The sequence below is a fragment of the Silene latifolia genome, chromosome 7 (assembly GCF_048544455.1).
Source record: "Silene latifolia isolate original U9 population chromosome 7, ASM4854445v1, whole genome shotgun sequence".
Classification (NCBI taxonomy): Eukaryota; Viridiplantae; Streptophyta; class Magnoliopsida; order Caryophyllales; family Caryophyllaceae; genus Silene; species Silene latifolia.
Window position 1 is genome coordinate 94,379,352 of NC_133532.1, and position 16,067 is coordinate 94,395,418.

General features: G+C 39.8%; 1 protein-coding gene across 1 annotated transcript; it reads right to left on the reverse strand.

The window, feature by feature from the left end:
• Positions 1–15,347: 15,347 nt before the first annotated feature.
• Positions 15,348–15,767, reverse strand: LOC141590368 (uncharacterized). The gene has a single exon (XM_074410965.1). The coding sequence runs from the start codon at positions 15,765–15,767 to the stop codon at positions 15,348–15,350; it is 420 nt and encodes a 139-aa protein (XP_074267066.1).
• Between the last annotated feature and the right edge of the window lie 300 nt (positions 15,768–16,067).

A 16,067-nucleotide genomic window follows, 5' to 3' on the forward strand; every position in this document is an offset into this window, starting at 1 on the left:
GTAATTAAGTATAAGATGGTGTGATTGTTTTAATGGCATGATTACTATTATTGTTACTTTGGATTTGGCATGTTTAAATTGGTATTGTCGTTTTGGTTGTAATTGTATATGGTTCGCGAGGTGCGCCCTCGGCTGAGTGGAGTCATTTTCTGGAATGACTTCACTCCCTTGATTTGCCCCTTGTGGTTCCCGTCACAAGGGGATGTGCACATTAATGGACATGAGTTATTCGCTCTACGGTTTTGAGCGGGGCTTAGGTGGTACGGCTGCGGTCCCCACTGACGGAGTGGAATATCTGTTGCGATTGGTATTCTGGTAGGGCTACACACTTTGGTGTGTAGTCAGGTGATTGGTGATGAACTGGAGTTAGAGGAACGTGTTTATGTAATTGGATGTTGTTGTGTGCTCATCTTAATTATTCAGTAACTGGCCCCGTTTAAATGTTCTGAAACCTGTGGTGATCCATTAGGGGATGGTGACCAGTTTGATTAGCAGGTATTTCTATGGAGTATGCGCTGGATCTAGCTGGGGATGGAGTCATCACTAGTCTGAGTCTTTTAGTCTTCCGCTGATAGTTATTGCAGTTTTATTTCGGTTTTGGATTCCAGTTTGAGACGGTTGTATTTTATATTTCCAGTTTTGGTTTAAGTTATAAGCACGCACATTTAACTTTTAAACTTAAAGTATGTTTCTTTATGGTCTCTTTTGGTTACTATACCTCGTGTAACCGAGATGATAACATCTCCATGTGCTAGGGTGATCTTGGTAAGTCACCATGGTGTATGAGGGTGTTACATCTTGCGCATTTTGGGTTGTTTACTTTAACTTGTCTTTATGTGTTTAAACTATTCTATATCCTAACCTTAATGTTTTGTTGTGGCCGTCCTTTTTACCTTCACTCTCTTGATGATGTCAAGAGGGGGGAAGTGAATTTCTAATGTGTGCGGATGTTATTTATCGAACTCTTTCTAGTAGTCACATGTGGTTAATCTTAGTAATCTTATCCTTGGGTTTGCTTCTTTTAATCCCTAATATTGTCTTTTCTTATTTTTCATGGATTCCAATGATAGGTTGATCTTGATTATCTTATTAAGGGGGAACCAAAGGAGGAAGGACACATTATATTTGGCTTGTAATCATCAAAGGGGGAATTTGGTGAGTATTTGATGTTGATGATGACAAACCAAATGTTACTAATGTTTTCTCTTAAGTTTACTTAATAGGAATTGGCGATTTGTTGATTCAAGACGATTGAAGTGTTGGATGAAGACCGCCTTGTATTTAATTTGGGTCATAAGAATTGAGTTAGGAAAATATTGAGTTTGTTATACCAAGGCAACAGTGTTGCCCAATGTTACCCAATGTTGCCTTCTTGTACGGATGAACCATGCTTTTCAAAGATGATTTTTTAAATTGTTGAACAAGCTAGTAGAGAATCCTAACCAACTATTCTAAATAATTGGATTAGTTAGTGAAATGTGAGTTTTGCCTAAATAAGTTAAAAGCTTTAAGATTGAATTTTTGAAAGTATTTTTAAAACCTTTCCTTTCTTGTCTAAGTCACATGTGTGACTCTTGGCAAGGAAAGGAAAGAATCCCTTTCAAAGTTTGCCTTTTCTAATTAACTATTTTGGTGCAAAGTAGAAGCTTCAAACTGAAATCTTTTGGCATATCCTACTTGTCTTTGATTGACTTTTCAAAGTTGATTATTTTTACATTATAAGATTCATTCTCTTCCTTTAAAAGAGGTTGTGTTAGGTATTTGAGATATTACTTCACTTAACTAACTTAAATCAATTAAGTTAAGTTAAAAATTTTAAAAGGTACCTAATTCACCCCCTCCCCTCTTAGGTACTTTGGGATCCTAACCCATTCAGGGAGTACAATTTATAAAGAACAAAAGTATAATGAATAGTCAATTTAATCATTAATAATGGATTAGTGAATTCAATATGATGTGACCATAATTAGCGCATATTTAGCCCCCGAATTAGCCTTGTTCCCATGCTTTTTAGTGCCTATTTGGGTCATTTATTATCTTTAGTTCTTTGTTTTGCATATTCTTTGAGATTTTGATCCCTTGGTAGGAAAGGAGTAAGAATCTTGCATTTTCATGGCAAAACGAGACTAAATTGATCGAATCCAATGACCAAGCATCAAGGAGAGACAAGATTAGAAGGCCTTTGTACATATTGTAGTAGATGAGCAATGTTGAAGAAAGGATCCTTGAGTCCCCAAGGAAATCCCCAAGGAATTTATGAAGAAAAGGGAAGAAAAGAAGAAGAAATGTTGCTGAGGTACAATCCGTGCGGATTGTCTACAATCCGGCCGTCTCCCCAAGCACAATCCGAGCGATTTCCTCCAAAGACGCTCGGGTTTGCAGCCCACAATCCGCCCGGATTCCCCTGAAGCCGCCCGTGTTCCACCGCCAGAATCCGCCCGTCCCGACTCCAAAACGCACGGATTCACATGCAAAGACAATTTCGTCTTCTCCAAGCTACAAAGAAAGAAGCCCTTCCTTCGAAAAATACCGGCTCCTCCCTGCTCAATCTAAAAAGTGTAATTACGAGTTTAGCCCTTAGTTAACCCTAATGCATCCCTCTAATTTCCACTATAAATACCCCATTAGTCTAATTAGAAGAGGGGGTTCTTCTTATCAATTCTTAGAGTAGTTAATATCAATCAAATCTCTCTTTAGTTTTGTAATCAACAATTAATCAAGTTTTAATACAAGTTTTATTTCCTTAATCTCTCTTTTGTTCATCCTTTATTTTGGATAATTGAAGATTATTTGGGTTATTATTGGGAGATTGACAACCTCTCAATCAAGCATCAAGTACTTCTTTTATCTTTGCTTTATTATTGGAATCATTAGTAGGTATAATCCTCTTAATCCCTTTTTAATTATTGTTAATTACTTTCATTTGTTCATCATGTTTCATTTTGTTGGTATGATTGACAACCTTGCTAGCATGATCAACATGATAATGAGTGAGTAGTCTCTTAGCTAGGGTTAATGGGTGATTAGGGGAAACCAACATGGGGAATGATTCATGCTTAAATTAATATGCTTTCATGGTTTATTTGCTTGCTTGTTTTAATCTCAACTCATGCACATGTTATGTTTGATGAAATGTGAGCCTATGAATCCTTGCATTTTTTACCCATCACCTATCTTTTCAATGACACTTGTAAGACATAAACCAACTCGAGTCTCATTAGACCATGCATGTTGTTGAGTAGGGAAGATTAAGTCGACTTGTAGGTGTTGTACAATCTAATCGATTCGGCTCCGGGACCCAAACTTTCCTAGGATTGTAAGATATAACCCAATTCAATCCATCACAACAATAATTGCTTGCTTATAAGTTGAGAACATGTTTGTATGATCAATTCCCATGATTCCCCTATGATCCCATGACACCCTAGTGCTTTTTATCAATTGTTTACAACCCTTTTAATTCATCTTGCTTGTTTATTTTCATTGCTATTTTAGTTAGTGACCTTCTACATCAACCCAAATTGTGACACCCCTAAGACACCACTAGTTTCAATAGAAATCTCATCTCAATTCCCGTCCCTTGGGATCCGACCTTTACTTGCCTCTTTACTAATTTTAGAGTTGTTTGTGAAGCTATAAATTGTGTTTTGACTCGGACGTGACCCAACGGCCACACTTATTCAATTGTGAACACGAAACGGACCGATCAAAAATGGCGCCGTTGCCGGGGACGGTGTTAGCTTGATTTAGATTTTCTTATATTGTTATTAGTTGTGTCTTTCTTTGCCTTGGGGAAGTAAAACTCCTCAAGGTTTGTTCTAATTATTTTCAAGTTGTTCGATATTTTGCAAGATGGACTTTATAGATTGTTTTGTAGAGGACCACTTAAGTATACCTTTCTTCAAAGATCCCATGCAAGCATTGGAAGCCTTGGAAGCAAGTGAGGCTAAAAATATGTATTGGGAATTGGAGGTGGATCTTTTTGAGGCCGCTCTAGCTAACAAAGAACTTACTCATGCACAATCCGAATTGGTGCATAACATCTTTGTAGAAGCATGTCAACCCATAGAGGATGAGCAATCCATCCTAGAGGATATTTTACAAGCTCAAGAGCAAGAGGAACCCATCATGGAATTCGAATGTGATGAGGTTGATGAGAATGAAGAACAAGTTGAATATGCTATGAGAATGGAATGTCTAATGGAGATGGAGCAAATTCTCAATGAAACTCCAAAGGAGGAAAGTGAGGTACAAACTCCTACTTTAAAACCCCTTCCCCCAAATTTGAAATATGCTTACCTTGATGAATCAAAGACCAAACCTGTGATTGTTAATGATAGACTTGATGAGAACCAATTGGGAAAATTGCTTGATGTGTTGAAACAACATGAGAAGGCTATAGGTTATAGTCTAGATGACCTTAAGGGGATAAGTCCAAACTTTTGCATGCATATAATTCATCTAGAGGAAGACCATAGACCTACCATTCAACCCCAAAGAAGATTGAACCTCCACATGCAGGAAGTTGTCAAAGGAGAAGTCATGAAATTACTTGATGCGGGAATCATATATCCCATATCGGATTCTTTGTGGGTTAGCCCCGTCCAAGTGGTACCTAAGAAAAAAGGTACCACGGTAGTGACAAATGAAAAGAATGAACTAATACCCACAAGAATGATCACCGGTTGGCGTATGTGCATTGACTATCGTAAATTAAACTCCGCAACAAGAAAAGATCACTTTCCCTTACCATTCATTGACGAAATGCTTGAGAGGTTAGCCTCCAACAAATTCTTTTGTTACCTTGACGGGTATTCGGGATTCTTCCAAATCCCTATACACCCGGATGACCAACATAAGACCACCTTCACATGCCCTTATGGTACTTTTGCATATAGGAGGATGCCTTTTGGTTTATGTAATGCCCCCGCCACTTTCCAAAGATGCATGATGAGTGTCTTCTCCGATTACTTAGAGACCATAATGTAAGTTTTTATGGATGATTTTAGTGTTTATGGAAAGGACTTTGACTCATGTTTGCATAATCTTTCTCTTGTGTTGCAAAAATGTGAAGATGTTAGTCTTGTTTTAAATTGGGAAAAGTGTCACTCCATGGTCAATGAAGGAATTGTTTTGGGTCATTTGATTTAGGAAAAGGGCATCGAGGTCGATAAAGCTAAAGTTGAGGTGATAGAGAAACTCCCACCTCCCGTGAATGTTAGAGGGGTGAGAAGTTTTCTCGGTCACGCGGGTTTCTATCGCCGTTTCATAAAAGATTTTTCAAAAATAGCGAAACCCCTCACTCAACTTTGCTTAAAGATGCCCAATTCCTTTTTACTGATGAGTGTGTTGAAGCCTTTAATAGAATCAAGGAAGCACTAATCTCGGCACCGATCATCCAACCTCCAAATTGGGAATTGCCTTTTGAGATTATGTGTGATGCTAGCAACTACGCCGTTGGAGCGGTTCTTGGCCAACGGGTAGGGAGAGCTCTTCATGCCATCTATTATATAAGCAAGACTCTCGACCCTTCCCAAGTGAATTATGATACAACCGAGAAGGAGCTTCTTGCCATTGTCTATGCTTTGGATAAATTTCGTTCCTACTTGCTTGGTTCCAAAGTGATCGTATTTTCGGATCACCGTGCTCTCTGACACCTCTTGATAAAGAAGGAGGCAAAACCAAGATTGTTAAGATGGATTTTGCTTCTTCAAGAATTTGACTTGGAAATAAGAGACAAGAAAGGAGCCGAGAATGTAGTGATGGATCATTTGTCAAGGATCCGGTTTCATGATGAAAATGGAGAAACCCCGATCAATGACTCATTTCCCGACGATATTTTGATGGCCATTCAAACACAACTTGAAAGGCACATCACCCCATGGTTTGCCGATTATGCCAATTATATTGTTGGAAAAGTACTCCCTCCAAATTTGAACCACAACCAAAGGAAGAGATTCCTATTCGAAGTGAAGAGGTACTTTTGGGATGACCCAAACCTCTACAAAGAGTGTAGTGATGGGCTCTACCGGAGATGCATCCCTCAATGGGAAATCCAAGGAATCTTGGAAGGATGTCATTCATCACCCTACGGTGGGCACCATGGAGCAAGGAGAACCGCTGCAAAAATTCTCCAATCGGGCTTCTATTGGCCTACAATGTTTCAAGACACAAGAGAATTCATCATTCATTGCGATGCTTGTCAAAGAACGGGGAATATCTCTTGGAGGAACGAAATGCCACAAAGGGGCATTCTAGAGGTGGAGATCTTCGATGTTTGGGGAATCGACTACCAAGGGCCCTTTGTGACATCCAATGGGAATAAGTACATCCATGTGGTCGTAGACTACGTCTCAAAGTGGGTGGAGGCAATTGCCACTCCAAATGATGATGCAAAAACGGTCACCAAGCTCTTCAAGAAGATAATCTTCCCAAGATTTGGAGTTCCTAGAGCAATTATAAGTGATGGAGGAACGCATTTCCATGAGAAGAAACTTGCATCTCTTTTGACCAAATATGGTGTCCAACATAGAACCGGCTTGGGATATCATCCTCAAACAAGCGGCCAAGTTGAGATTTCAAATAGAGAGATCAAGCAAATCCTTGAGAAAGTTGTGAAGAAGACTCGGAAAGATTGGAGCACAAAGCTTGATGATGCTCTTTGGGCTTATAGGACGGCCTATAAGACTCCCATAGGAGCCTCCCCTTACAAGCTTGTCTATGGAAAAGCATGTCATTTGCCAATCGAATTGGAGTACAAAGGTTTTTGGGCAATCCGAGCACTTAATCTTGATCTCAAGTTGAGTGGTCAAAGGAGGATGATTCAAATTCAAGAGTTGGAGGAATTCCGACTACAATCCTATGAGAATGCAAAGATTTACAAAGAAAGAACGAAATTGCTTCATGATCAGAGAATTAGACAAAAGGCCTTCAATTCCCGCTACCGACTTTTTCCGGGAAAATTGAACTCTAGATGGATGGGTCCCTATGTGATAACCGAAGTTGGAAAATATGGAGATTTCGAACTCAAGGCGGAAGATGGAAGCAAGTTCAAGGTAAATGGTCAAAGGTTGAAGCCATACTATGAGGGAGCGTTTATTGGAGAGGTCGAGGTCACCTACCTCGGGCCTCCTCACCCTTGAAAGAACCATCAAAGGGAGAGTTTGGTGGAGTCCTCCCTAAACCACCACTTGTAAATATACTAACCCTCTAACTTGTATTTATTGTTTTATCGCATTTCTTTTAATAAATAGCATGAACTCTTTTCATGAGCTAAGTGAGGGAGGGTTACTAATGAATTTTGAATGAAGGAAGGAACGAATTATCAAGTGTGAGGACGCATCTAAGAGAGGAGAAAGTCAAAAGATGAATTCACAGCCTGAACACGTGCGTGTTCCATGGAATCCGGCCGTCTTGCTGGAATCCGGGCGTTCTGAGGAGAATCCGTCCGTCCTCCTACGTTGAGAATTTGAAGATTTTTGGACTGAAGATAAATCCAAGCGTCCCAGAAGGAAAAACGCCCGTCCTGAAGAATCCGGCCGGTTTTGCAAAAAGACGCCCGTCTTTCTACCTGTGCATTTCAAGGAAAATCGCTGTAAAGGAATCCGCCCGTCTTCAGAAGAAGACGCCCGTCCCGATGAAAAAGAATCTGAGCGTCTCATGCTCGGGACGCCCGTCTTTGAGGCGTCAAATTTTGGAAATTTCGCTGTGACAGAATCCGGGCGTATTACCCAGAATCCGCCCGTCCCGAGAAGGATGAATCCGAGCGTCTTCAGCTCGAATCCGCTCGTCCTCCCACGGTGTTCTGACCCGACTTTTCCCTAATTAAATTACACCCCACCACCCATATAGTGACACATCACTACTCCTTCCACTTGCACTATAAAACCCACCTCCTTATGACTCCCATACATATCCAAATCACTCTCTTAACCCACAAAATCAAAAAGCCCCAATTTTCTAGGGTTTCCAAAGGCAACACTCAATCAACAAGGAACATCCTTACCCTTTCACAAATCAAGAGAATCCAGCTCAATAATCAAGAATGGCACCAAGGAGATCCTCTTTTAGGAATGCAAGGAGACCAAGGATAAGGGGAAGTTCTTCTACCTCCCATGACAACACATTAAGAAGGGAGCATGAAGAGATTGTAGATCTCACAAGGCTTGATGACTTCTCAAATGTGGAATTTGTCAATGATGTGCAAAGACTAGTCTTCCACCGACTTTTACGTAAGAACATTCTTCCCACTAAGTTTTTATGTCATGATACCTTGAGGAAACTTGGGATTTATCACCAAGTGGAAGCTCTCTTTGAAGTATTTGGTCTCTCAACCCTTTTTCGCATGTATGAACAAACTTATCGATCTCTTGTGCTTGAATTTTTGAGCTTTTTGAAGATTACAACCTTGAACAAAACAATATGCATAGAGTTTAGGTTGGAGAATGTTTCTAGGATGATGACCCTTGTAGAATTCGCAAATGTACTCGGGCTCGATGTTTCGCCTACCCGAACATCGAAACCCAAGAAGTATAGTGTTGAACCTTTGTGGAGGGCCATGACGGGCTTGGATTTCATTCATACCAAGGAATGCCTTGCTTTTCATATCTAAAATCCGATCTTGAGGCTTACATATCGATTTCTTTCGGGCACTCTACTTGCCCGCCGAGTTCCGGCCATCGTGAACCAATTAGACCTTGTTTTTATGGAATCCTACCTCAACATTCAAGGAAGAAATGCGTATCACTTCAATGCACCTCTAGTATTACTAGAGAAATGGGCAAGGTTTAGAAATGGGGACGATGATGGAATGAAGCACATAGTGAATGGAGGACTCATTACTAGGCTTGCAAAGCACTTCAACCCGAGGTTTAATGAGAATAATGAGTATGCTCCTCTCTTGGGAAACACTAGGATAAACGAAGATCTTCTTCTTATTCACCACCATTGGATAACCCTTGAGGGGGTTGATAAGCGGATAAAGTGGTTAACAAAAGGAAGCAATCCGATTTATCTTCCAATGGCCGACCTACCACGTATCTCCCCAAGAAGAGGACACTTGTCTCCAATGCCATCCTACCTCATCTCAAGTCAAACAAGGCAAGCACCACCACCTCCAAATCCACCACAACAACAACAAGAGCAACAAACTCAAGATGAGAAGATCAAAGTGCCTCCCTACCCCTTTCCCTACCAACCGTATAACCATCCAAACCCCTTCATCCTCCCCCGTGACGACTTTGTCACGGGAATCTTACAAGATCTACATTACCGTCAATACGAAACCTCCGTAAACACTTACTATGCACTCTATCCTCAATACCACGAGATGGTTCGAAGAGGACGGGTTAGTGAGGAAGGAGCATTCCCTTCATGGGCTCAAATGGATTTGCTCTTCCCCAATTCGGAGAGAGCTAATGAAGGGGCGAACGGTAGACAAGAGGAGGGGAGTGGCAATTCTTGTGGAGGTGACACGGTGGAGCTTGAGAGTGAAGAAGATGAATTCATGGACCCAAGTTTGAGTGATACTTCAAAGGAGATTTGGGATAGCGATGTAGAGGGAGATGATGTCGATGTCTAGAAGACTACTTCATAGCTAGGTGGAGCGGGCAAGAGGCACCCACCTAAGTTTAAGTGAAGTTTTCTCATCTCTCCTCTTTATTTTTCAAAGTTTCATGAAAAGAAGTTTGTGTCTTGTTACCTTGTATTTTTATTAATCTTGATCATTGTTGGAGTAGTCCTAGCACCATAGAGGACTCACACCTCGGTACCATTGAGGTGTTCTCATTTTATTGTTCCCACTTTCAAAATCCAAAATGACAAAATTAGTTTCATGGATTGCATAGTGTGTGCATGAACTACACCCATCCTTGGACGTTAGCAATAATGTCTAGATCGGTTTGGGGAAGTTAATGCATACACAACGGGAGGTAATCTAAATTATCCTCTCCGTCATAAACAAAAAAACCATGCATCATGTAGTATAGACTAGTGTAGATTGCATTTAGTGTAGAAATCATGCATCATCTTTGCATAATTTTCCATCATTTTGGCCATTGAGGACAATGCCCATATTAGTGTGGGGATGGGAATTCTAACTTAACTCTTATTCAAAAACCCAAAAAATTGAAAAATTTCGAAAATCATAAAAATTTGAAATTGAAAACCCAAAAACATGTTTATTTCCTTTATAGTGTAGTCTTGTATATATTGTCTTGTATATATTTTGTTTGTTCTATCCTTGTTCACATTGATCGACTACGCCACATCCGAGACATGAGGATCATGAAGACCGCATGGTATGATCTTTCCAATCTCCTTTTTCCTCTTTATGTTAATGACTATGTGGCTTTATTTTGATTGATGCGGTATAACAATGTGAACTTAGGACTTGCATTTAGTTTACATGTCATATTAGTTGATAGAATCACTTGCATTAGGATGTTTATATTAGTTGCATCATAGCATGTAGTTGCATTTAGATAAAAGTATTGAAAAATGCCTAATTAGGAACTTTGACAAGAGCAACTAAGCCATTACAAATACTTTTTCAACTTAAGACTTTGCCTACTAGAATGGTTATAAAACACCCTAGATAGTGTCATACTAGTGTCTTTTGACCCATGACCCAAAGCCTAGTCAAGGGTTTGCATGTGAGTCACCTATCCAACCCCGTGATGTGATGTGGACTTGGTTAACTTGTCTAGGTGACCTTGATTGACCTTGTGGTAAGGCAACCCAAAAATACTTTCTATCAATAAGTTTGAAGTGCTCATTTCAAAGAATTTTGTCATGTGGAAGTAATTTAATGCCAAGGAAACCTCAATTGTTATGAAATGTTGAATTGTTGAGAAACTTTAAGTTGTTTTGATGGAGGCGTACCACTTCGATGTGCTTTGGAGCGGGATCCATTGAATTGGGCCCCCACATGGTTGTGAATTCGGCCGCCCAGAGACAGAGTGACTATCACCCCGAAAAGCTATTGTCTAGAGGTTAACCGGTTGCCTAATAAGCGATTGGCGAAAGCAAAGGACACTAGCCCGGAAGGGACAAACCCCATCTTAAATTTTTGAAATGTGAAAGTTAAATGAGGTCAATTTTTGAATACTAGTCATATCCACCCGTTGAGTATAAAGATTTGAGCATTTCATTCCCAAAAAGCCTTTTGTCAAGCCACTTTGTCGAGCTTGGGACGATCCATGACCTTTACTTTTGTAGAGAATTCGAGACTTGTCATGTCATATGCTACTAGCATCATAGGGATCATCATTCCACCACCATCCGATCGCCCTTGACGAAAGCATTTGGAAATTGAGGACGAAAGTAGTCTAGTTTAACACCATTTGGAGGTGATTTAGTGCCATCCTCTTAGCCTTAGTAATTTGTTGAACTAGTATTTGTGAAGGATTACATGCTCTTAAATTTGTTCCTCTTTAGTGCCTCCGCCACTTGATGAGGAAGTGGCTATTCCTTTTGTAGATGCATCCATTATTTGATTTTGTGTGCTTAATGTTTGGATGTGTCGCCATTTTGGCAAGACCCACCTTGCCTTGCAAGAAGGCATCCTACCTCATGGTTGTCTTGTTGTGAGTTGAAAGGGCGGAGTGAGACCCGCTAATTGTCTCATATCGGCTATATTATTAGGTTAGTTTAAATAATGGTCCTAGTCTTTGTCACCTCTTTACTCGGGACGAGCAAAGGTTTGGTTTGGGGATATTTGATGTGACCATAATTAGCGCATATTTAGCCCCCGAATTAGCCTTGTTCCCATGCTTTTTAGTGCATATTTGGGTCATTTATTATCTTTAGTTCTTTGTTTTGCATATTTTTTGAGATTTTGATCCCTTGGTAGGAAAGGAGTAAGAATCTTGCATTTTCATGGCAAAACGAGACTAAATTGATCGAATCCAATGACCAAGCATCAAGGAGAGACAAGATTAGAAGGCCTTTGTACATATTGTAGTAGATGAGCAATGTTGAAGAAAGGATCCTTGAGTCCCCAAGGAAATTCCCAAGGAATTTATGAAGAAAAGGGAAGAAAAGAAGAAGAAATGTTGCTGAGGTACAATCCGTGCGGATTGTCTACAATCCGGCCGTCTCCCCAAGCACAATCCGAGCGGTTTCCTCCAAAGACGCTCGGGTTTGCAGCCCACAATCCGCCCGGATTCCCCTGAAGCCGCCCGTGTTCCACCGCCAGAATCCGCCCGTCCCGACTCCAAAACGCAAGGATTCCTGTACAGCACAATTTCGTCTTCTCCAAGCTACAAAGAAAGAAGCCCTTCCTTCGAAAAATACCGGCTCCTCCCTGCTCAATCTAAAAAGTGTAATTACGAGTTTAGCCCTTAGTTAACCCTAATGCATCCCTCTAATTTCCACTATAAATACCCCATTAGTCTAATTAGAAGAGGGGGTTCTTCTTATCAATTCTTAGAGTAGTTAATATCAATCAAATCTCTCTTTAGTTTTGTAATCAACAATTAATCAAATTTTAATACAAGTTTTATTTCCTTAATCTCTCTTTTGTTCATCCTTTATTTTGGGTAATTGAAGATTATTTGGGTTATTATTGGGAGATTGACAACCTCTCAATCAAGCATCAAGTACTTCTTTTATCTTTGCTTTATTATTGGAATCATTAGTAGGTATAATCCTCTTAATCCCTTTTTAATTATTGTTAATTACTTTCATTTGTTCATCATGTTTCATTTTGTTGGTATGATTGACAACCTTGCTAGCATGATCAACATGATAATGAGTGAGTAGTCTCTTAGCTAGGGTTAATGGGTGATTAGGGGAAACCAACATGGGGAATGATTCATGCTTAAATTAATATGCTTTCATGGTTTATTTGCTTGCTTGTTTTGATCTCAACTCATGCACATGTTATGTTTGATGAAATGTGAGCCTATGAATCCTTGTATTTTTTACCCATCACCTATCTTTTCAATGAGACTTGTAAGACATAAACCAACTCGAGTCTCATTAGACCATGCATGTTTTTAAGTAGGGAAGATTAAGTCGACTTGTAGGTGTTGTACAATCTAATCGATTCGGCTCCGGGACCCAAACTTTCCTAGGATTGTAAGATATAACCCAACTCAATCCATCACAACAATAATTGCTTGCTTATAATTTGAGAACATGTTTGTATGATCAATTCCCATGATTCCCCTATGATCCCATGACACCCTAGTGCTTTTTATCAATTGTTTACAACCCTTTTAATTCATCTTGCTTGTTTATTTTCATTGCTATTTTAGTTAGTGACCTTCTACATCAACCCAAATTGTGACACCCCTAAGACACCACTAGTTTCAATAGAAATCTCATCTCAATTCCCGTCCCTTGGGATCCGACCTTTACTTGCCTCTTTACTAATTGTAGAGTTGTTTGTGAAGCTATAAATTGTGTTTTGACTCGGACGTGACCCAACGACCACACTTATTCAATTGTGAACACGAAACGTACCGATCACAATACTTGCTCTATACTCGAATTATCATTCATAATTGAAGAATTGGATGGATTTCATAATTGAAAATTTTGAAAGTGGTGAAAGATTTTACAATAGAGAGAAGATAGAGAGAATTAGGTTTGAAGTTTTTAGTCAAGGGTAGACAAATGGAAACTTGGGTGCAAAAAGTACTAAAATGTGTACTGCGAAAATAAACTCGCTAATTTTATGGAGAAAACTGTCGATTGCAGCCTTTTAAAAATGGGAAGGTGTCGGAAAGTGCCTCATTTATATTCAGGGATTGATGTGGGAAGTCGATTTCGGGTCTGGTTGATCGCACATCCGCCTATTGGATCTCCTAAAAAGGGTAAGGCCTCAGAGGGATGTACACATTCAGAATAGGGAATGGTACATATGAGATTTGAGTTTGGAATTGGTCATAATGGTCATGATCAGTGTGTCTTTCATATGGGTATGTCAGTATGGTCAATGTGGCATGTTTATCTTATACAATAGCTAGTTTGGTTTTACCTTTACTCATTCTTTAGTTGATGTTTGTGTGTGTCTACAAAATCATTTTCAAACTGCTGGTTTATGACGATTCATATGATATTTACCGGTCACATTGGGAAGTAGTGTTATATACAAGTTGGTGGAATAGTTGTTGCTTCATGTGGTTATTGTACCGAAATGGGTGGACACAAGACCATCTTCATTTAGTGAGCTGAGTTGATTATAAAAGGACTTCACTTTTGTAATACCTCGTAATTTATAAGACCGTACGCGACCTATAGACAGTCCACTCGACCGAGTGGAGCTCAATCGATCGAGTGGGGGACCGAGTGGAACCTGGGTTGTGGCTGGAAGTTTCTGAAACAGAGTCACTCGACCGAGTGACTGTTCACTCAACCGAGTGGAGCTTCACTCGATCGAGTGAACCGGGCACTCGATCGAGTGCCTTGCCCAGCTTTTTGCGTGACAATGGTAGGTGGTGTATCACTTTCAAACCTTATCCTTTTCAGATTTTTCCACCTAAAATCACTCCCAACCTAATCTCTACCACTCTCTAAACACTCCTAAACAACCACAAACCTTATCCTCTAAATCTAGTCTCCATATTTGAAGAAGTTCTTGCCAGCCATTTTCTCTAGTACATCCACCACCTTTGTAAGTTGATTTTCACTTTTATGTCCATAATCTTATCTTGGTAAATCTTAATTTTCCTAGTAGATTATCTCATAATTAATTAGGGTTATGAGTAATTAAGATGGGTAATTAAGGGGATTAATTAGTATGTTTATTATAGTAGATTATGTTAATGAATGTAGTAATTAATTTGTGTAAGAAGCTTCATTGAGGAGCATTTCTAGGCCTTAGCTTAAGGCTTTGTGAAGGTAAGCTTAAGGTAGGGTTTTCCCACTTAGCTTTAATAATATGGACGTTTAATTATGCATTTATTGTCATTATTTATACTTATCTCATGGTAGTTGCATTATAACATGATTATTGGTAATAAGGGTTTGTGAAATGCTATTGTCTTGTGTTAATTATGTATGTGGTGAAGGGAGTAAATATGGTTAAATGTTACATAAATGGTTAGAATGCATTCTAACATGTTTAGGGAGCCATTACATGAGAAGGGGGTGAATTAAGGAGGGATTGAGCATTTGTGACATATTATGCCTTGTGGGATTAAATGATTATTCTTGTTGGTAGTTAATTATATTGTTGTTGTGTTAATTGGTGTTGGAGGATTGTGGAGTGTACTTGGTTGTTGTTGTGGAGACGAAAGGCGGTTGGGAAACTGTCTTCCGCTGAGTCGCCTCTTAGAGCTTCCCACTCCAAGGGGGATGTGCACATTTAGTACTTGAGCTTCCCAATACTCATACAAGCTTTAACTTGGATCTTGTTCTGGAGAAGTGATGGCCTTCTTGGCATGGTTGTGTCTTGAATCGGGGTAGAACTTTTCAAGAAATGCCGACTTCATGGCCTTCCAAGTACGAATTGTACCCGGTGGAAGGTAGAATAGCCAATCCTTTGCCGCATCTAGTAAAGAGAATGGAAAATCCCTCAATTTGAATTGGTCTTCCGTGACACCATTTGGTATAGCACCCTCACACATCATGTGGAACTCGGATAGATGACGGTTGGGGTTATCCCCCGCATGCCCATGAAACTTGGGTAGATTGTGGATAAAGTAACCCTTCAACTCAAAATTTGTATTAGCCCCCATGGGTGGGTAGGCAATGCATAGGGGTTGAGTATCATAGTTTCTAGCCCGGAGCTCTCGGATGGTTCTTGTATCATTAGCCATTTGTGGATACTCGACTTCTATTGGTTCAACAGAAATGGGTGTGGTATGTTCCTCTTTAACTTGTTCATCCCTTTGAGGTCGAGTATAAAAAGGATTTGTGAATAACCAAGAGTATGCTCAAAATTCGTCCTCTTCTTCTAAATTGAACTCACTACCTTGGTGTTGAGACCTAGGCATATACCTTTACACTAAACAAGATAGATTAGAACTACCACTTACTTTTAACAACGAAGTAAGAACAACAAAGTATAAATCACAACTCAAGTTCTAGTTACGTTGCCTTCCCCGGCAACAGTGCCA